This window comes from Thamnophis elegans, chromosome Z (assembly GCF_009769535.1).
Source record: "Thamnophis elegans isolate rThaEle1 chromosome Z, rThaEle1.pri, whole genome shotgun sequence".
NCBI classification, from domain to species: Eukaryota; Metazoa; Chordata; class Lepidosauria; order Squamata; family Colubridae; genus Thamnophis; species Thamnophis elegans.
Genome location: NC_045558.1, coordinates 124,317,558 through 124,338,543, shown reverse-complemented (window position 1 = coordinate 124,338,543; position 20,986 = coordinate 124,317,558). Strand labels below are relative to the sequence as shown.

General features: G+C 46.3%; 1 protein-coding gene across 2 annotated transcripts in view; it reads left to right on the top strand.

Annotated features, from left to right (window-relative positions):
- FBXL19 (F-box and leucine rich repeat protein 19) overlaps positions 1 to 20,986 on the top strand; it is a 44,506-nt gene that overhangs the window by 10,328 nt on the left and 13,192 nt on the right. For both annotated transcript variants that reach the window (XM_032236958.1, XM_032236959.1), the window contains 7 exons: positions 5,792 to 5,935; positions 6,037 to 6,123; positions 7,254 to 7,463; positions 9,386 to 9,418; positions 11,338 to 11,478; positions 16,649 to 17,361; positions 20,099 to 20,262. In XM_032236958.1, the coding sequence (XP_032092849.1) occupies positions 5,792 to 5,935; positions 6,037 to 6,123; positions 7,254 to 7,463; positions 9,386 to 9,418; positions 11,338 to 11,478; positions 16,649 to 17,361; positions 20,099 to 20,262 (1,492 nt within the window). The remainder of the gene's footprint in view (positions 1 to 5,791; positions 5,936 to 6,036; positions 6,124 to 7,253; positions 7,464 to 9,385; positions 9,419 to 11,337; positions 11,479 to 16,648; positions 17,362 to 20,098; positions 20,263 to 20,986) is intronic.

Below are 20,986 nucleotides of genomic sequence, written 5' to 3'. Positions count from 1 at the left end.
CTCCTGCATAGCAATAGCACTTAGACTTATATACCGCTTCATAGCTCTTTTAAAGCCTTTTCTGAGCGGTTTACAGAGTCAGCACATTGCCCCCAACAATCTGAGTCCTCCTTTTACCAACCTCGAAAGGACGAAAGGCTGAGTCAATCTTGAGCCGGTCAGGATCGAACTGCTGGCATTCGGCAGAATTAGCTTGCAATACTGCCTTCTAACTACTGCGCCACCACATCTCTTCAGATCAGTCAACTTGGTGAAGCTTACTAGTTGGGGCGTCTCGTCTTCGGAAACGGGGACAATTCACCACAGCCAACTTGCCACAGTCAACACGCCACGACCAACTCACTTTGGGGCCATTCGACACGGCCAACTTGCCACGGGACAACTCACTGTGGAACAATTCAATTTAATTATTTAAAACAATTTAAAAATAATTTAATTTTTTGTCATTTGCATTCCGTTTTTTCTTTGGCGTTGTTTCTTTTAATAATTCTATTCCACTATTTCTTTGATATTAGTGTAACTTGCCCCACAGAAAATTGGCCATGGCGAGTTGTCCTGCGGTTAGTTGGCGAGTTGGCCATGGTGGGCTGGCCGTGGCGATTGTCATAGACTCTCTCGTCTTAAAGGGCCCAAGTTCCTCATCCTGTTGAGGATGAAGAAAAATGCAGTCCAGATTTGATCTGCCTTGGCTAAGTATTCCTGAAGCCTCGGATTGGAATAGAAGAGCAACAGAGCACACGTTTTGCCTCCAGCTCTACCATAGCTTAAATGAAAAGGAAAAAGAATGCACATTTCAGCCTTAAACTATCTTCAGGATCCCAGTTCTAGAGTTTGTGTACATTTCTCAGTGTTTTTATTTTTAAAAAGCTTTTAAAGTTCGTGGAAAGTTAATTTGCTCAAAAGAGTTTCAAACTAGTTTTCTTGACGAAATTAGTTTTTCCATGTAGTTCTTGTCTGCGGACTGATGTGGTTTAAACCTTAGCTTTTGCTGCATCTTTCACATCTGCTGAGAGCTGTTAAGTAAAGGCAGAGATGTGCTTCGCAAAGCAAATAATCCACATCGTGTCAAAAAAGCTAGAATGTTGATTGATTTCCCACTTCATATGTTAGATTTCTGCATGCAGCCATTTCTTTGTTGAACATTCCCACACACAACTAACTTTCCCTGAGACGGTGCGGCTCAGAAACTGAGTCATCCAAGACCTTTTCTGCATGAATGTTGTGGCCCTCCACCAGCCAGCAGAGCTGGCAGCAGATTCGGACAGTGAGGAGGTTGGGGAGGAACATGGGCCAGTCCTGGAGTCTGGGGAAGGCTCTGATGAGGACTCTGTGTCAGAGGCAGAGATGGAGCCAAAACCGCATGCCAGTTATCAGCTGCATTCAGAGTCAGACATCAGTGAGGCACAGCTGGAGCCTGTTCCCAGTGTGTGCATGCGCAGAGTTTCTAGATGAAGGCAATACTAAAGAACTGGGGTCGACTTGGGAGTAAGACCACAGGTGGACCTGAATGGCCCCTCCCAGAGGAAATAAAAGAGGAGTGAAAGGGGAGTGAGCTTTCAAGAAATAATTAGTTCGCTTAATTGTTTCTTGAGTCTCCAAGATTCCTAGCCAGCTTTTGAAGATATCGGCCTGGCAGCTCTCCAAGCCAGATAAGGTAAATCCTCCCCCGAAAGACTGCTGGATATGAATGAGCTGAATCCCCAGTAAATTTGTCGGGATAAGGAATTTGGTTCAGGCTGTTTGGAAGCCTCGGTCAGAACAATGAAGTTGTTCGGGAAAATGAGTTGTAGACGGACCTCTCTGGTGTCTGTCTGACTGAAGTTAGGTTTCATCCACTAGCTGCTAATGAATCCCTCCTGTTTCCTTTTCTATCCTGTCCCGTTTCTTCCTACAGCTTAGACCCACATTTTAAAAGCAAAAAGTGCAAAATATGTGTAACATATTTACACTGAAAATATGTTAAGCTGGAAGCACCCTGTTTAGGAGACTTTTTGTGAGACGAGAACCAAAAAGCTTTTTGGATTTATAATGTTTTAAATGCAGCTTTTAATGCAATACAATAGCAGATTTGGAATTAACCTTGGAGGTCTTCTAGTCCAACCCCCTGCCTAGGCAGAAACCCTATACCATTCCAAAGAAATGGCTATCCGACATCTTCTTAAAGACTTCCAATGTTGGGGCATTCACAACTTCTAGAGGCAAGCTGTTCCACTGATTAATTGTCAGGAAATTTCTCCTCAGTTCTAAGTTGTTTCTCTCCTTGATTAGTTTCCACCTATTGCTTCTTGTTCTGCCCTCAGGTGCCTTGGATAATAGTTTAACTCCCTCTTCTTTGTGGCAACCCCTGAGATATTGGAACACTCCTATCATGTCTCCCCTAGTCCTTCTTTTCATTAAACTAGACATACCCAGTTCCTGCAACTGTTCTTCATATGTTTTAGTCTCCAGTTCCCTAATCATCTTTGTTGCTTTTCTCTGCACTCTTTCTAGAGTCTCCACATCTTTTCTACATCATGGCAACCAAAACTGAATGCAGTATTCCAAGTGTGGCCTTACCAAGGCATTATAAAGTGGTATTAACACTTCACGTGATCTTGATTCTATCCCTCTGTTTATGTAGCATAGAACTGTGTTGGCTTTTTTGGCAGCTGCTGCACACTCCTGGCTCATATTTAAATGGTTGTCCACTAGGACTGCAAGATCCTTCTCACAGTTACTACTATTGAGGAAGGTATCACCTATACTGTACCTGTGCATTTCTTTTTTCTTGCCTAAATGTAGAACCTTACTCTTTTCACCATTGAATTTCATTTTATTAGATAGTGCCCAATGTTCAAGTTTGTCAAGATCCTTCTGTATCTTAAGCCTGTCTTCTGGAGTGTTGGCTATTCTTGCCAGCTTGGTGACATCTGCAAATTTGATGAGTTCCCCATTTATTCCCTCATCCAAATAATTGATGAAGATGTCGAAGAGTACTGGGCCTAAAACAGAGCCTTGGGGTACTCCACTGCATACTTTCCTCCATGTAGATGCAGTTCCATTGAGGACTACACGTTGAGTGCGGTTGGTCAGCCAGTTACAAATCCATCTGGTGGTGATGCTGTCCAACCCACAGTCTTCTACTTTACCTAGTAGTAGGTTATGGTCTACCTTATCAAATGCCTTAGTGAAGTCCAAGTAAACTACATCAATGGCATTCCTCTGATCCACTGGAAAAGAGCTGATTTAGTTCCCATCTTCAAAAAAGGGGGGGAAATAGATCCAGGAAACTACAGACCTACCAGCCTGACCTCAATGCCAAGAAAGATTCTGGAAAAGATAATCAAGCAATGAATTAGCGAACAACTAGAAGTAAACAAATAGCCAAAAGCCAACATGGGTTTGTCAAAAACAGATCATGCCAGACTAATCTTATTGCATTCTTTGATAAAGTGACAAAATTAGTGGACCAGAGGAATGCCACTGTTATTTTTCTTCTTCATTGGTTTTGTGCTAGACTTGAGCTTTTGTAATCTCATTTTTCAAAATTCCCAAGCTGCTTGAGTTGTTTTCCTCTTGAGGATTCTCATCCATGGAATTCTTCCCAAGCTCTCCCTAGGTTTCCCTAAGTCTCAGTAAGTTTATTGAAATTAGCTCTCTTAAAATCCACAACTCCAGTTTGACTTTGTTCTACTACTTGTGTTTGCATAATGTTGAATTCCAATATTGCATGGTTACTTGCCCCCAAGGTTCCTGTGGCTTCAACACTTTTTATCATTTCCTCTCTGTTAGTGAGAATTAAGTCCAATATGGCTGATCCCCTTGTTCCCTTCTCTACTTTTTGGGAAACAAAGTTGTCTGCTAGGTTTGTTAGGAACCTGCTGGATCTTCCACTTGCTGCAGAATTTGTTTCCCAGTTGATGTCAGGGTAGTTAAAATCTCCTATTGTGGTGTGCTTCCTACATACCTTAGCTGACTAGAAAAAAGTTCATCTACTTCCTCTGCTTGGTTGGGTGGCCTATAGTATAGACCTATGGCAATGTCGGTTCCCCCCCCCCAACTTTAATAGTGACCCAAATGCATTCAAGATAGTTCTCATCATTGTTGTGTTCTATTTCTGTAGAGATGTAGTTATTTCTTATATATAGTGCAACTCCACCTCCCCTTTTATTTGTTCTATTTCTTTTAAATAATTTAAATCCTTCTAGCTGTATGTTCCATTTGTGGGTTTCATCCCACCAAGTTTCTGTAATGGCAACAATATTGTATCTGCCCTCTTTTACTTGAATTTCTAATTCACCCTGTTTATTCCTCATACTCTGTGCATTGGTGTATAGACATTTGAGTCCATTTTGATTGACCCTATGTTTACTCTCTACATAACCTGTGTTATGCCTGACTACCCCTATTTTCTTGCCACTTGTATGATTCATGCACATGGTATGGCATTCACTATTAAATGCTTGGTTTTGCTTGACAGCGGGAGTGATAATCTTACCCGCACAAACATCTGTGTTACATGCACTGATAACCCTATGAGTTTTAGATTGCTGGGGACAGCAATGTTCTGTATCAATTAATTCTCTGTCCCCACCGCTAAGTTTAAATGTTTATCCAGAAAATCTGTGAATTTAATGCCAAGTAACTCAGTCCCTTTCTTGGATGGGTGCAAACCATCTCTTTTGTACAGTTTTTCATTGGACTAGCTGCAGGCATCATGACTAATAAAACCAAAAAAAGCCTTTCCTTTTACACCACTCCTTTAGCCACACATTAAACTCTGCTACACACTGGTCCTTCCCTTTTTGTTCCTTATATACTGGTAAAACCTCTGAAAAGATAAACCTACAACCTACACTACTAAGTTCATACCCCAAGCTCTGGAAATCATCTAAAGTCCAGTTTTATTCATTGCTAAAAGGCGAGCAAAGGAGGGTTTGTGGACAAGTATCCCGACTGGCCTCCTATGACTCAGCTGCCTCCAGGAAACTTCCCAAATATGATTGACGTCTTCTAGGGGTAGTAGAAAGAGCTTTCCTGCTTGATTACTGCAGGTTACTTCTGCTGACTGCAGTTCAATTTTCACAGGCTCAAGATGGAGTCAGTTTTCCATCCCTCCATAAAATGAAGACCCAGATTGTTAGGAGCAAGTTGCTGACTCTGTGTTCTAACCAAGGCTTTCCAAGAACATGAAGCAAAGTCTTTGTCCTGGCAAAAACACCCTTTTTATTAATTTACAGATACTTCTACTTATTCACAGCCAGCAAAATCTTTCAAAGGAGGATTTACGGTCACACACCTTATCTAACTTGGAGAGCTGACAGGCTGGTATCTGCAGAACTTGGCAAGCAGCCTTGGAGAGTCAAAAACCAATTAGTGAATTAGTTGTCTCCTGCAAACTCCCCTCCCCTGTCTCTCCTCTTTATTTCCTCTGGGAGCGGCCCTTCATTGTGTTGCTTTATTTCCAAATAGACCCCTGTACTTTAGCTGTTCCCTTCGCCTGGCAACTCTGTGCATGCACACACTGGGAACAGGCTCCAGCTGTTCATCTGCCTCACTGATGCCTGACTCTGAAGGCAGTTGATAACGGCATTCATCACAACCTTCCTCAGACTCCAGGACTGGCTCGTTCCTCCCCAACCTTCTTACTGTCCGAATCTGCTGCCAGCTCCTCTGGCCGCTGGCGGGCCACAACTATCTGTAAACTGCTTAGAGAGGGCTGGACAGCACTGTGAAGCGATTTATAAGTCTTAAGTGCTGTTGCTATTTTGCATTTCTTCCGTCTGACCTTCCGTCTTGTGTCTCCTTGCAGCCAGTTCTACCTCACACGGCCGTGTGCCTGGTCTGTGGGGAGGCCGGGAAAGAGGACACCGTAGAGGGTGAAGAGGAGAAGTTCAACCTGTCACTCATGGAGTGCACCATTTGCAACGAGATTGTGCATCCAGGCTGCTTGAAGGTGAGAGAGGAGAGCCCCTGCACAGTGCCCCCCCCCCCGCCACCTCCGCTCAGGAATATCTTGTGCATTCCATTCACCTGCACCGGTCTTTCTCTCTGCAGATGGGAATCGCTGAAGGGGTCATCAACAACGAAATTCCAAACTGCTGGGAATGCCCCAAGTGCAAGAGGGAAGGCAAATCAATGAAAGTATGTGATTTGTGGGTGTGGGTGGGTGGCTGGGTGGGTGATCCTAGAGAAGGGAGAATCAAAGAGCGGGTGGGGTAGAAGCCCCCACAGGGTCATTTGCTCTGATCCATTTGCCCTTATTTCGTGCTCTTAATTACTCACACCCGCTCCTTTCTACAGTTTTCCCTTCCCCCTGATGAAGAGTAATACTCTGTAGCTAAGACAAGTAGTCCTCTAGTTATGACTGGCCACTTAGTGACTGCTCAAAGTTACGATGGAAACCTCACCCCCCCCCCACCCCAAATGGTTCTTACGGCTGCCACCCTTCACAGTTACATGATCACATTATGGACACTTTCTGCCTATACCCACAATGGCCCTTTGCAGCATCCTAGAATCACGTGACCATGATTTGTTAGCCTCCCTTTTTTTCTTTTTTTTTTCTTTTTGCTGGAAACATGGTATTTTCTTCAGGTTTCTGCCAAAAGAAAGCCCCCGCCCATTGCAAACAATGACTTAACAATCCCAACAAAAAAGATTATCATCAAATGGGGGTCAGTCATGCGACAGCCTGCTTAACGACTGGCGCAACTTACGACTGTGATCCCAGGCTCAATGATGTGGTCATAAGTCAAGGACTGTCTGTAAGGATGAGGACAGTCTCTCAGAGAGACCCCCCCCTCTGCTTACGGCCTTTGGGCAGAACAATTCGGTTGGCTCCATTCGATGTGCTGTCCAGGAAATCCCTATCTGGCCTCCTTTCCCCAGCCCTGCCGCCCAGCAGTGTTTTCGTGTCCTGAAAGCATTGGTGAGGATTGGACATGTTGGGTTAAGTCAGCGGCCCCCAATATTTTGGGCTCCAGGAACTGGTTCCATGGAGAGAGGTTTTTCCATGGACTGGAGAAGGCGTGCTTACGTGTGCTGCTTGCATCCCACGGATGGGGCATCGCTTGTTTGCACGAACCGGTTTATGGCATGCCAGGGAGTTTAGGGACCCGTGGATTAAGTCATAATATAATCGTTTGGTTTTGACTGAGCATGCCGGTGAAGGCATCCTTCTTGTGGCTTATTCATCAAAATGGGATGGGAAAATGAGAAATTACGCACAGCATGCAAGCCCATTTCTGCCTCTCTCCTATCCACCCACGCAGGATTCAGGGGACGGCACAGGGAAGCGGCGTTCGGATAATGGTGAGGAAGGGGTCCGGTGGAAGCTGACTGATGAGCCTGCTCAGAACAAGAAGAAGTTGCCACCAGCACCGCCTTTGCCCCCACCGCCCTCCGAGGAGAGTCCGGTCCAGATGAGTGCTCACAAGCGCAAAAAGGAGCTCCCAGCCCCCGAGACGGGACCCAAGAAGAAGGTGAATGGCCACGGGCTCAGCCTATGACTCCTAGGCCCCACATGTGTCTGCAAGGCCGGGATCCTTCTCACGCCTACTCGATCTGCCCTTGTTGGACACACTTAAAACCCTCTTGACATGTGAGACTAGCCATTTCCTCAGCCCCGGGTATGTTGACTGAGAGAGGATGGGCAGTGTCCTCCAAGCCATCCAGGGGAGCTGCCCAAAAGATTCTTCCTAGACCCATGATGGCGAACCTATGGCATGCATGCCAGAGGTAGCACACAGAGCCCTCTCTGCGGGCACACTGCCAGCTGCACTTCTGGTTTGCGGTGTGCACATGCATACCGGCTAGCTGGTCTTCGCGGGTGCCAGAGCGCTGGAAAACAGCCAAAAACCAAGAATGTGCCAGGCATTTTTTTGGCCAAAAAACAAGCCAGCTGATTTCTTCAGATTTCCGGTGCTCTGGCGCATAAGAAGACCAGCTGGTCGGTGTGCATGGATGTGCCGGAAACCCCGAAGACCAGCTGACCGGCATGCACACGGACACCGGCCAGCTGGTCTTCGGGTTTCCGGCGCATACATACACATGCATGCGTGTCCGTTCAGGTTTGGGCTCTCAGTGATGAAAAAGTTCACCATCACTGTCCTAGATTCCTTCTGGTCAGCCAGATGATCTCAGCAGACTTATAAGAGAGGGGGGTATAAAAGCAGCCCTCGGGAATGTGTTTGATAGTCCCAACCTCCACCACTTCACCCCAGTTGGACAACCTCCGTTACATTCTGTGGTGGTTGCTTCATTACGGTAAAGTAATTTTCTTTGACCTGTTTAGCTCTCCTTCAGCTCTGTTTCTCTTTTCCCATGTAGTCCAAAAATCCCCCTCCCCCCCTTTAAAAAAAAAATCCATCAGATCTGTGCCTGATAGGCTTCTGGGCCATCGCAAGGAGGCTTTGAAGAATCAAAGCTTTGTTCTTGTCCCTTTGTCTCCCACACCTCTGTGCCTCCTAACGATGTCACATTTTTATCACTGTGTCTACTCCCCTTCCAAAAGTTCTTGACATCTGTTACTTGGTCCCAATTAAATTATTTTCCCTTCTCTCTTCCAACTGAGGCTGTTAATTAGCAAAGCAGTTCAGGCTATGCTTTTCTGCAAAGCTTTTTTTGTTTGTTTGTTTGTGTGGTGGGGGTGGTGGATAAAATTTTTTGTTGGGGGAGCTGTTGGCTTGGGCAACAGAAGTTGTTATGGCATTGCTTGTTAACTGGTTTTAGCAACGCTCCTGTTGTATTATTGCAAAACTGAATAGGCAGCATACAAATAACTGCCGGGCATCTTGGCTATTACTCGGTTTTTTCTGACCTCACCTGTTACACCTTGGTGAGCCACATGATCAGGGGTGGTATTCACTTACTTTCCCTACCGGTTTGCAAATGTGAGCGCGCGCATGCGCTTCGATTGCAGGCATGGCTTACGCGTATGTGCGCAGCTTTAAAAAAATGCCAAAAAAGGACGGCATAGAGCCAGGGCAGATGGGCGGGTTCACCTGTGATTTCCACTATTGGTTGGGGCAAACTGGTTCAAACCGGCTGAATACCACCTCTGCACACGATGGATCCATAGCCATAGAGATCAGATGGCTCTGACAACTCCAAAAAAAGATGCATTGGCAAGTCGTACTTTTTTTTCCCCCCCTGTACACTAAATCAGGTGTCCAACTTGGCAAGACTCGTGGAGTTTTAAAATCCCAGAATTTCTCCAGCTGGTGGAAAGACATTCTGGATCTCTGAACATTTTTAAGAGCTTAATTTGGCTCTCCAGGATGTTGTTTTTTTTACAATGTTCTCAACCCTAAGTTCCTTACTTTTGATATTCAGAAGAGGTTACTTAAAGTAATGTGCTATGGTAAAAAAAATTCTGACTTGTCTTCTTTCTTTCTCTTTCCAGTTGAAAGGTACCCGGGAAAAACATTTGAAAAAGGTGAGTGGTTTGGCTTTTTCCCTCCCCTGGCTGGATTTCATTATGCAAGAAGGGCCTGTGGATAAGATGCCAAGAAAGGGGAGGGGGGAGGGGGGGGAAGCTACCACAAAAGAAAAAAGAAATGGAGGCAGGTCATGAATCCATCTGAGCTGCCTCTATCCTCCACCAGTATGACTGTCTCTAAAAGTAGTCCTCGACTTACAGCCACAATTTTCTGTTGCTAAGCAAGACAGTTGCTAAGTGAGTAATTCACTTTACAACTGTGGCAGGAAATGTTGCAAAATGGGACCAAAATCACTTAACAACTGTCTTGCTTAGTCACACAGTCGTTAAGTGAACCCGGTTTCCCCATCGACTTTGCTGGTCAGAAGGACGCAAAATGTGATTGGGGGACACCATGACACAGCATCCGTCATAAACACATGTCAGCTGCCAAGCATCCAGATTTTGATCACGTGACCACTGGGATGCTGCAACCGTCGTAAGTGTGAAAAGTCCCTTTTTTCCCCCAGTGCCATTGTAAGTTTGGCCACTAAACAGTTGGTTATAAATTGAGGACTACGTGTACAAGATGTGCTTAGATGACGTTCACCAGCTTTGCACTTATATATTGTTCACTGGATTGGACCGTAAGGAAGGCTGAGCGTTAAAGAATGGAGGCCTTTGAACTATGACGCTGGAGAAGACTTCTGTGAGTCCCTTGCACTGCAAGATGATCCAACCGGTCAGTCCTAGAGGAGATCAACCCTGACTGCTCTTTAGAAGACCAGATCCTGAAGATGAAACTCAAATACTTTGGTCATCTAATGAGAAGGAAGGACTCACTGGAGAAGAGCCTCATGCTGGGAAAGATTGAGGGCAAAAGAAGAAAGGGACAACAGAGAATGAGGTGGCTGGGTGGAGTCACCGAAGCAGTCAGGGTGAGCTTAAATGGTCTCCAGGGGATGGCAGAGGACAGGAAGGCCTGGAGGAATGTTGTCCATGGGGCCGCGATGGATCGGACATGGCTTCGCAACTAACAACAACAGTGGTTCACTGCCTGATCTTGCTGGGACTAATCAAAGTAGGAATTAAGTACAGGTCTTCTTCAACTTAACAACAGTTCGCATAGTGACCGTTCAAAGTTACACTGGAAAAAAAGGACTTAGACCGTTTTTCACACTTATGACTGTTGCAGCATCCCTTGGTCACGTGATTTACATTCGGATGCTTGACAACCGACTCACGTGTATGGCGGTCTCAGTGTCCTGGGGTTATGTCATTCCCAATTGCAACCTTCTAGCAAGCAAAGTCAATGGGTTAACCGGGTTGACATTAACAACGGTGTTACTAATTTAACAGCTGCAGTGATTCACTGGCGAGAGAGGTCGTAAAACGGGGCAAAACTCACTTAACAAATTTATCTCTCGGCAATATACATTTTGGGCTCAATTGCGGTTGTAAGTTGAGGACTACCTGTAGGCCAGGAAGCTGAGGGAGACTGCAGTACGTTGTGGTTGTCCTCCAGGCGGATCATTGCCAGAGTGATATTTACTCTCATGGCATCCACGAGTCCCTCCCACTCTATTCATTTTTTTTTTTAATGTATTAAGTAATGGTTAGCATCTCCTTGCCAATTCTTTTTTTTTTTTTTAACTTTGGCCCTTTTCCCAAGAACTGAGTCATCAAAAGATGTCTTTTTATTTGTGCGCTGGAAAGATCAAAAGCAACCTGCACTACCCTTGAAGGCCACCAGGGGTCCCCGGATTCCGTCCTGGTCACTGTCGCAGGGCGAGCGCCAAGCCGAGCCCCTTTTTGGCAGCTGCGTGTAAGAAGCTGACTGGCACCTCTCACTCACCCTTCTCATCTGCTTTTTACTTTTCTTTTTCTTTTTTCCTTCGCGCAGCCCATTTCACTTGTGCGTTTACTTTTGTTTTAAGGGAGCCGAGCAACCGCTTGATGGAAACAAATTGGATTCCATGCAGACCTGGAGTCGCATGGGTGGTGGTGACTTTGAGGTGAAGGGGGCCATCTCCCACCCGTCTATTCACCTGAGCCAGATCACAGCCAGTGACTTAGAGGTGAGCCCGGAGGGAGGGGATCAGCTCATGCCCTTGGCACAAACTGCGTCCTTACTTATAAGACCTTGGTAAATCTGGGGAAAGAGAGGTTAGCTGTATTCACACAGCACTCTAAGCCAGCAACACCCACCCCCCCTGCCAATATTTTGGGCGCCAGGAACTGGTTCCGTGAAGAGAGGTTTTTCCACGGACTGGAGGGAACATGGTTTTGCACACTGCCTGCAATGTGGTACATGCACGGATGGGGCTTCGCTCGTTTGCACGCCCCGGTTTCTGGCATGCTGGGGATTGTTGCTTCGTAGCCCAGGGTTGGGGATCCCTGCCCTAAATCACAATCCAGTTCATTTTGCGTTAGCACAACAAATCGGGCAAACCTAACCAGGTAAAATTTACAAAAGCAAACTCCTTTAGTTGATCAATTGCAATGATTCATTACTTTGAAAGCAGGTTTTATCCTGAACGGCTTCGGAAGGGGCAGAGGTGAAATTCAGCAGATTCTAGAGAACTGGTAGCGGAAATTTTGAGTAGTTTGGAGAACCGGCAAATACCATGTCTGGCAGGCCCCAGAGTGGGGTGGGAATGGAGATTTTGCAATATCCTTCGCCCAGGAGTAGGGAGGGAATGGGGATTTTGCAGTATCTTTCCCCTGCCACGACCACTAAGCCACGCCCACAGAACTGGTATTTTAAAAAATTGCATTTCACCACTGGAATAGACCTCAGCCGCTTGACCGTGTCAACAGAAAGGAAATGTTTCGGCTCATGGGTGGTGGCTGGAGAAGAGTAGAAAGAGCAGATTTGAGCCACTTGTATTCTTCTATATTGTCCACTGCCCCCTTTGCAAAATGACCACTTGGCTACCAGGCTGGGCAACCTTCAGTGTGTTCTGACCGAGGCTTCCCAAGAGCACGAAACAAACTCCTTGACCCGGCAAAAACCCATTTTATTAATTTACTAGGGATTCTTCTCATTCACATCCAGCAAAGTCTTTCAAGGAAGGATTTACGGTCACAGACCTTATCTGGCTTGGAGAGCTGACAGGCCGATATCTGCAAAACCTGGCAAGGAGTCTGGGAGAGTCACGAACCAAGTGAGCGGACTAAATGTCTCCTGCAAACTCCACTCCCCTTTGGCTCCTCTTTTATTTCCTCTGGGAGGGGCCATTCATCCTCCACCTGTGGCCTTACTCCCAAGCCGACCCCTGTTCTTTAGCTGTTCCCTTCATCTGGCATGTGCACCCTGGGAACAGGCTCCAGCTGTTCCTCTGCCTCACTGATGTCTGAAAGCAGCTGATAACTGTCTGACGGCTCTGTCCCCCTCTCTGCCTCTGACACACAGCCCTCATCAGAGCCTTCCCCAGACTCCAGGACTTGCCCATGTTCCTCCCCAACCTCCTCACTGTCCGAATGTGCTGCCAGCTCCACTAGCCACTGGCAGGCCACAACACAGTGTTTGAGGGCACATATGTTCTTGTGACCTTGGTCCACCTGTGATCATTCCTTGTCTTGCACCATGTAAAGAGTGTGCGTTTGGCACCCAAAGGTTTGCTTTCAGTACTACCTTAAAAGAGGGGTCAAAGTTGCCCTGTGTTCATTCCTCCTCCTTGCCTTGGGTTGGCCTGGCAGGATGGGCTATTTCCTTTTCCGGCCTGCTTTGCAGCGGTGTGATTCTGCTTAGCTTTATTGAGCCATGTTGCTTGGGTTTGACTTAGCCTTTTGGGGAACCCCCCCCTGGCAAGTCCACATTATTCATCTCCACATGGTTTGGAAAGGAGATTTTGGGAGGTTTTGTCTGTCTTTTTTTTTTTAACTGGCGGGGGGGGGGGGGGTATCTTTTGAAGCTTCACACGACTGTCTGCCTGTCTTTCCGATCTGGCTAGTTGGGTTTGAAGGCTGTGGCTGCCCACTTCTGGTTTGTGGATAGAGCCGAGGTGGCGCAGTGGTTAAATGCAGCACTGCAGGCTACTTCAGCTGACTGCAGTTCTGCAGTTCGGCTGTTCAAATCTCACCGGCTCAAGTTTGACTCAGCCTTCCATCCTTCCGAGGTGGGTAAAATGAGGACCTGGATTGTTGGGGGCGATATGCTGACTCTGTAAACCGCTTAGAGAGGGCTGAAAGCGGTATATAAGTCTAACTGCTATTGCTATGTTGCGTATGAACCCATCCAGCTGTGGTTTGTTTAACCAGTTGTGCTAAGAGTGCAGGGTTGATTCCAGTAGCTATTCAAGATTCACACATCTCTGGTTCCGATGCTTCCACCATGCTGTTGCTCACCGCATTCTGATCAAGGAACTAGAATAGGGGGGTTAGATATGTATATCTATGGCTTAGACACCTTTCAATGGGTTTCAGTTCTTCATGCTCTGCCCCACTTTTCTTGGGCTTCTAGAAGGAGCTGTAGTCATGTAAAAGGGGCTGTTTGTAGCACTAGCTATTCTGGAAGTAAGAAGAATGAATGCTAAAACAGAGTTGGAAGGGACTTTGTAGGTCATCTAGTCCCGCCCCCTGCCCAAGCAGGAGGCCCCACACCATTTCTGACAGATGGCAGTCCAGTCTTTTCTTGAAAGCTTCCAGTGATGAAGCTCCCGCAACTTCCGAAGGCAAATTCTGTTCCATTGGTTGATTGTTTTCACTGTCAGAAAATTTCTCCTTATTTCTAGCTTGAATCTCTCCTTGATCAGTTTCCATCCATTATTTCTTGCCTGGCCTTCAGGTGCCTTGGAAAACAGGTTGGCAACCCCCTCCTCTCTGACAGCCCCTCAAATATTGGAACACTGCTATCGTGTCTCCCCTGGTCCTTCTCTTTACGAGTCTAGCCATAACCAGTTCCTGTAACTGTTCTTTATATGTTTTAGCTTCCAGTCCCTTAATCATCTTGGTTGCTCTTCTCTGCATTCTTTCTCAATAAACTTTTTATAGTGTGGTGACCAAAACTGGATGCAGTATTGCTATGATGAGCCCCTTTCTCAGGATCTGGCCAGCATCCTGCTGAATGATCTCAAAGTGGGCATAGATGCACCAGAAAGAATTGCTTCTTGAAGGACATCAAGGATAGAAGCATCTTTATTTTTATTTTTAATTAAATTTATATGGCTGCTGATCTTACAGAAAGTGTCTCCTGAGTAGCATACAACAAATACAAAAAATCAGTGAAATAAAATTTTAGCCTGTAGGAGAACAGCATGATTTTCACACACTTTTGATTTATAATTTCTCTACCATAATAAACCCTTCAGGCAGGCCATAACATATCAAAAACATTTTTTTAAAGCCCAGTTCTTGGCCTTCACGCTGTTCCTGTCTGCTATTAGCTTTAACAATTGCCTGCTGCTTTTAAAAGTTGAGCTCTGGGAAATTGCAGGCAGTTTTGTTTATTTCAAAGTTATCTTTATTTTACTTTTCTACCATATGCTCCCCTTACAGATCTGATCAATCAGAATTAAAGGATGCTGTTTGCTTGGCAGTCCCACACATTCTTAGTAGCCTTGACTATCTAGCCATGAACTGTGGTTAGCATATTTAGAGAATTAATTAAAACTTGCCTTCTTCACATGCTGGAAATTTTTGCTTATCAAGTGGGTTGATAATGTGACATAAAAATCAAAAGAAGTGTGGATGAGGCTTGGCCAAAGCACAGTGGTATTATCTCTGTGTGTGTTTGTGTGTGTTTTGCTGGGAAGGGCGTGTGGTTTATATGAACTAGTCTAAGGACAACAAAGATACTATGAATAGAATAGAATAGAATAGAAAATATGGAATGGAATATGTTTGTTTGTATGTTTGAATGTTTATTTCATTTGTATGCTGCCCTTTTCCCCCGAAGGGGGACTCAGTGCGGCTCACAACTCAAACCAGGGAAGGGGGATACAGACAAATTAACAACAACACAAAACAATACATAATTTAAAAACACGCAACAATCATACCATTCGAGATAGGGGCAACGGTAGAATAGAATAGAAAATATGAATGGAATGGAGATGGAATGGAATTGAATAAAATAGACTATAAAAGAACAGAATTCTTTATTGGCCAACTGTGATTGGACACACAAGGAATTTGTCTCTGGTGCATAAGTTCTCAGTGTACATAAAAGAAAAGGTACATTCATCACGAATCATAAGATTCAGCACTTAATGATAGTCATAGGGTACAAACAAGCAATCAAATCATACTAGGAAACAATATGAATCATAAGGATACAAGCCACCAAGTTACAGTCCTGCAGTCATAAGTGGGGGGGGATGGGTGATAGGAACGATGAGAAGACTAATAGTATTGCAGCCTTAGTGAATGGTTTGACAGTGGTGAGGGAATTATTTGTTTAGCAGAGTGATGGTGTTTGGAGGGGAAAAAAACTGTTCTTGTGTCTTGGCAGTACTCTATATCATCATTATGAGGGTGAGGAGTTGAAGCAATTTATCTCCAGGATGTGAGGGGGTCTGTAGATATTTTCACAGCCCACTTTTTGACTCCTGCAGTTTATAGGTCCTCAAAGGAAGGCAGGTTGGTAGCAATTGTTTAAGAGTCCAAATTTCTAGTTTTAATTTTGCTGGCTACCTTAAGGACAAAAACATTCAGAAGGAAGATTTAAGACGTTATAAGCTGTTTCCCTATCCTGGGGTTGTCCTCTCCCCCCTCTTCCCAATATGGCTATAACCGTATTAGTTGAGGAGAGGCACAGATGCTGTCAGCTACAAGGGGGAGGTAAGGTTGCAAAAAGACAAATTAAGCAGTTATAAGTAATCTGTCACTTACCACCACAACCGAACCCAAAATTTCTGATGCTGCCAAGTCCAATGGCTAAGTGAGATTTCCCCCATTGTGTGACCTTTTTCTCAGCACAGTTAAGTGAATTGCTGCAGTCATTCACGGTTGTAAAGTGAATCTGGCTTCCCCATTGATTTTGCTTGTCAGAAGGTTGCAAAACGTGATCACATGACCCCAGGACATTGCAGCCGTCATAAATGTGAGTCAATGGCCAAATGTGTGAATTTTGATCATGTGACCCCGGGGATGCTGCAATGGCCATAAGCATGAAAAAAAAGGTCATTTCATAAGTCACTGCACTGCCTTTATAACGGTGACTAAACGGACAGCTGTAAGTCAAGGACGGGCCTGTACTGAAATAGGTTGTGAGATTTTTCACCACGCTCTTTCCTTTCCTGCCAGAAACCAAAGGGACCACCGGGGCCTTTGGAGCCCTCCGCCCAGACAGACAAGTCCCATCAGCGGGAGAAGTTGGAGCGCTTCAAGCAGATGTGCCAGATGTTGGAGCGGGTGAAGAACAGCAGCAGTTCCAGTTCCAGTTCAGACTCGGATTCTGACACGGATTCACGGGGCTCCGACGGTTCCAGCGGAGGGGTGTCGAGCCGAGCCAACTCCCCAACCACCCGTTCGCAGCGCTTGGCAGCCCTGGGCTTCAGTGCCAGTGAGGACGAGGAGGACGAGGAGGACGAGGAAGAGGAGGGAGGGCGGCGCAACGGCAGCTCGGAGACGACGCGTAATGGGAAGCAGCCCAAAGCTCGGGGGAACTCTCAGGAGAAGGAGAACAATCATCGCCCGTCCAGCAGGGGGAGCGAGCGGGCCAAGCAGCAGGCGGGAGGCCGGAAAGCCGGCCGGCCCGCTGGACAGACGGGACTCCGCATGGTAGCCCGGACTCAGTTTCTGAACTGGCCTTTGGTGCCATCCCCTCCCAAGCCGCTACTGCAGCTGGAGAGGCACGTGATCCGGCCTCCCCCGGACAGCCCTGAACCCGACTCCCTGCCCTTGGACAGCGGTTCTGACCATATCGTGCAGCGGGACATTTGGTTGGCCGTCTTCCAGTACCTCAGCTATCGGGAGCTTTGCGTTTGCATGAGGGTGTGCCGGACATGGAGCCGTTGGTGAGTGCATGGGTGGGCGGGCAGGATAGTGGAGAGGTTGGCCTGGCCAGCTAGAGAAGTAACAGAGGTGGGGAACAACGTTGTGGACTCTGCGGTCAGCTAAGAGGGGGAAAGAGGCCATGGGATCAAATTTGACGCCTGGCTCCTGGCCCGTCTCCTTGCAATGAACATCAGACCTCAGAGCTGTCTTGATCTGCTTCGTTTGGTCAGGCTTCCTTCCAGAGAGAGATGAGCCTCGGGTTCAACAAGCACATTCTGTGAACGGAGAGGAGGGGGAGGGAAAAAATGGCAATGTGTATAGCAACAGCACTTAGACTTATATACCGCTTCACAGTGCTTCACAGCCCTCTCTAAGCGGTTTACAGAGTCATGATATTTGCTCCCAACAATCTGGGTCCTCATTTTACTCACCTCGGAAGGATGGAAGGCTGAGTCAACCTTCAGCCTGGTGAGACTCAAAATGCAGCCAGCAGTCAGCAAAAGTAGCTTGCAGTACTGCACTCTAACCACTGTACCCCCACAGCTCATATACCCAGGAATCCATGACGAGGCAAACTGTTAATGGGATTAAAAACTCACAAATGAAGGCGAATAACACGTGTCCCAGGATAATGTTGGGGGTCAGTTACAGGGACCAGAGGTTTACTCTTCCGAGCTTTCTGACTCGTGCTGGAGCTCATCCTCAAGTGAACAGAAAGGTAATGAGCTTCAGCCCGAGTTCTAAAGCTCAGACTAAACCTATGGTCCCGGAGATCAACCCTGGTTGGATCCTTCAATATTAAAAACTTGTTGTAGCAATTAACACGGAGGTTACAGAGGCACAATTTAGACCAGTGGTAGTCAACCTGGTCCCTACCGCCCACTAGTGGGCATTCCAGCTTTCATGGCGAGCGGTAGTGGTATTGTCCGATACTGAAGCACTTTCCTTTTTAAAAAAAATGTAATTGACTTTTTAAAAAAATTTCATCGCATTATTTAAAAATTTTCATTAGGTTTTCATAAAATCACCATTATTGTGGAACCGGTGGGCGGTTAGAAAATTTTACTACTAACAGAGATACAAAAGTGGGCAGTAGGTATAAAAAGGTTGACTACCCCTGATTTAGAAACGCATGCACCGGGGAGTCCTGCCCTGTACATCTCTGCAAGTTACTCCCTGAGCTGTTTGTCACGTGTGACATGCATCATGTCACATGTGACGCTCGTCATTCTCCTCCCTAAATATCAGGAAATCGCCCCTTATTCAGGCACCGCCGTCTTTGTACGGAATGAGTTCTCTCCGTATTGCAAAACCTCGAGGCTCAGGCAGCATGTCAGCGTTGAAGACTTTATTTCTATAATCATATGTCATAAAATATAAATGCTTCTGCTCCAGCTTGACCTCAACAGCGTCATACAAATAGATATGAAGGCAATCTTTCGTGTACCTGCCTCTGAATAACTTTGTGCTCCCTCAGAATATAGTATGCTGATTAATGAATCAAAGCTTTAATTGAGGGAGACGTAACTTTTACGCAGGTGGCTCTGTTTGCATTTTGAATAGCATGTCAGAGACCACACACCCCAGGAAGAGATGGGGCCAGGACAAAAGTTACCAATAATTTAAAGGAAAAAAAATTATGGGTAATGTATTTATTTTGTACATTTTATTAGATTGATTCGACCATTACAAATGCATGGGAGACTATAACCATATTAAAAGTGTATTAAAACCAGGGGTGGGATTGAAAAATTTTAGCAACCGGTTCCCTGCCTGTTTGCTGGGTGGGTGTGGCCATGGAGCGTGGCCTACTCAGCCTCCTGCCCCACAGTGGCGGGGGGGGGGTGTTATTGCCCTCCCCAGGCTCCGAAGGCTTTCCTTGAGCCTCTGGGAGGACGAAAGTGGCCTCCCTCGGGCTCCAGAGGCCCTCCGGAGCCCAGAAACAGGCCCGTTTCCAGACTTCCAGGAGGCCCATTTTTCGCCCACCCGGAGTCACCATGCGGGCCCTGCACTTACCTGGCATGATGAATGGGCCGCGTGGATACTACGAGGGTGGGGTGGGCCAGCCAGTCCTTCCAACTATCGGTTCGGGGAATCAGATGCAAAATTAGCGTCCAGTTTGTCCAAACCGGCTAAATCCCACCCCTGATTAAAACACATATATACATGCACATATACATACATACACACACACACACACACACACACATATATATATATACATACACACACACGTCATATCTCTGGGGTGCTTTGATTTGGATTCTGCTGCTGAGGAATCAGAAACGCAGGGAGTCCGTGACTTACAGCAGTTCATTTAGTGACCGTTCAAAGTTACAGTGGCACTGAAAAAAGGGACTGTCGGCCATTTTTCACAGTTACGACCTTTGCAGCCTCTCCATGATTGTGCGATCCAAATCCAGATGCTTGGCAGGTGATTCATATTTATGACTGTGACTGTGTCTCAAAGGTCACATGATCAACTTTTGTGCCCTCCTGCCGAGCAAAGTCCATGGGGAAGCCAGATTCACTTAACAACTAGGGTACCAACTTAATCAGTTGCTGTGAGTCACTTAACAACTGTGGCAAGACAGGTTGTAAAATGGGGAGGGGGGAGTCACTTAACAAATGTCTCTCTCAACAATAGACATTTTGGGCTCCATTGTGGTTGTAAGTCGAGGACTACCTGTAATTCTTTCCAGCTCTCATGATTCCGTGAATCATTGCTTCCTTTTGGCCATCCTTCCCTCCTCCCAGGTGCTGTGACAAGAGGCTTTGGACGTACATTGATTTGAGCCATCGGAAATCTATCACTCCCTCCATGCTGAGCGGAATCATCCGAAGACAGCCAGCCAGTCTTGATCTGAGCTGGACCAACATCTCCAAGAAGCAGCTAATGTGGCTCCTGAACAGGTTGCAAGGTATTTGGAGGTTGAATTGGAGAGGGGGCGGGGAGGCTTAAGGGAGACAGAGATGAAACGGTAGCCAATGCTTCCTTCTTTGGAGCACTTATATTTTATTTCCAAATCCAGAAATCCAGTTGTTCAAAGGTTTGACATGTTGTGGCCCACCAGCAGAGCTTGCAGCAGATTCAGACAGTGAGGCGGTTGGGGAGGAACATGGGCCAGTCCTGGAGTCTGGGGAAGGCTCTGATGAGGGCTCTGTGTCAGAGGCAGAGAGGGGGACAGAGCCGTCAGACAGTTATCAGCTGCTTTCAGACATCAGTGAGGCAGAGGAACAGCTGGAGCCTGTTCCCAGTGTGCGCATGCGCAGAGTTGCCAGACAAAAGCAACAGCTAAAGAACAGGGGTCGACTTGGGAGAAAGGCCACAGGTGGACGGTGAATGGCCCCTCCCAGAAGAAATAAAAGAGGAGCCAAAGGGGAGTGGAGTTTGCAGGAGACAATTAGTTCGCTCACTTGGTTTGTGACTCTCTTGAGCCTCCTTGCCAAGGTTTGCAGATATCGGCCTGTCAGCTCTTCAAGCCAGATAAGGTCTGTGGCTGTAAATCCTCCCTTGAAAGACTTTGCTGGATATGAATGAGCAGAATTCATTGTAAATTAATAAAAGGGTTTTTTGTTGGGACAAGGAGTTTGTTCATGCTCTTGGGAAGCCTCGATCAGAACATGACAATTCTGCAAAACTCC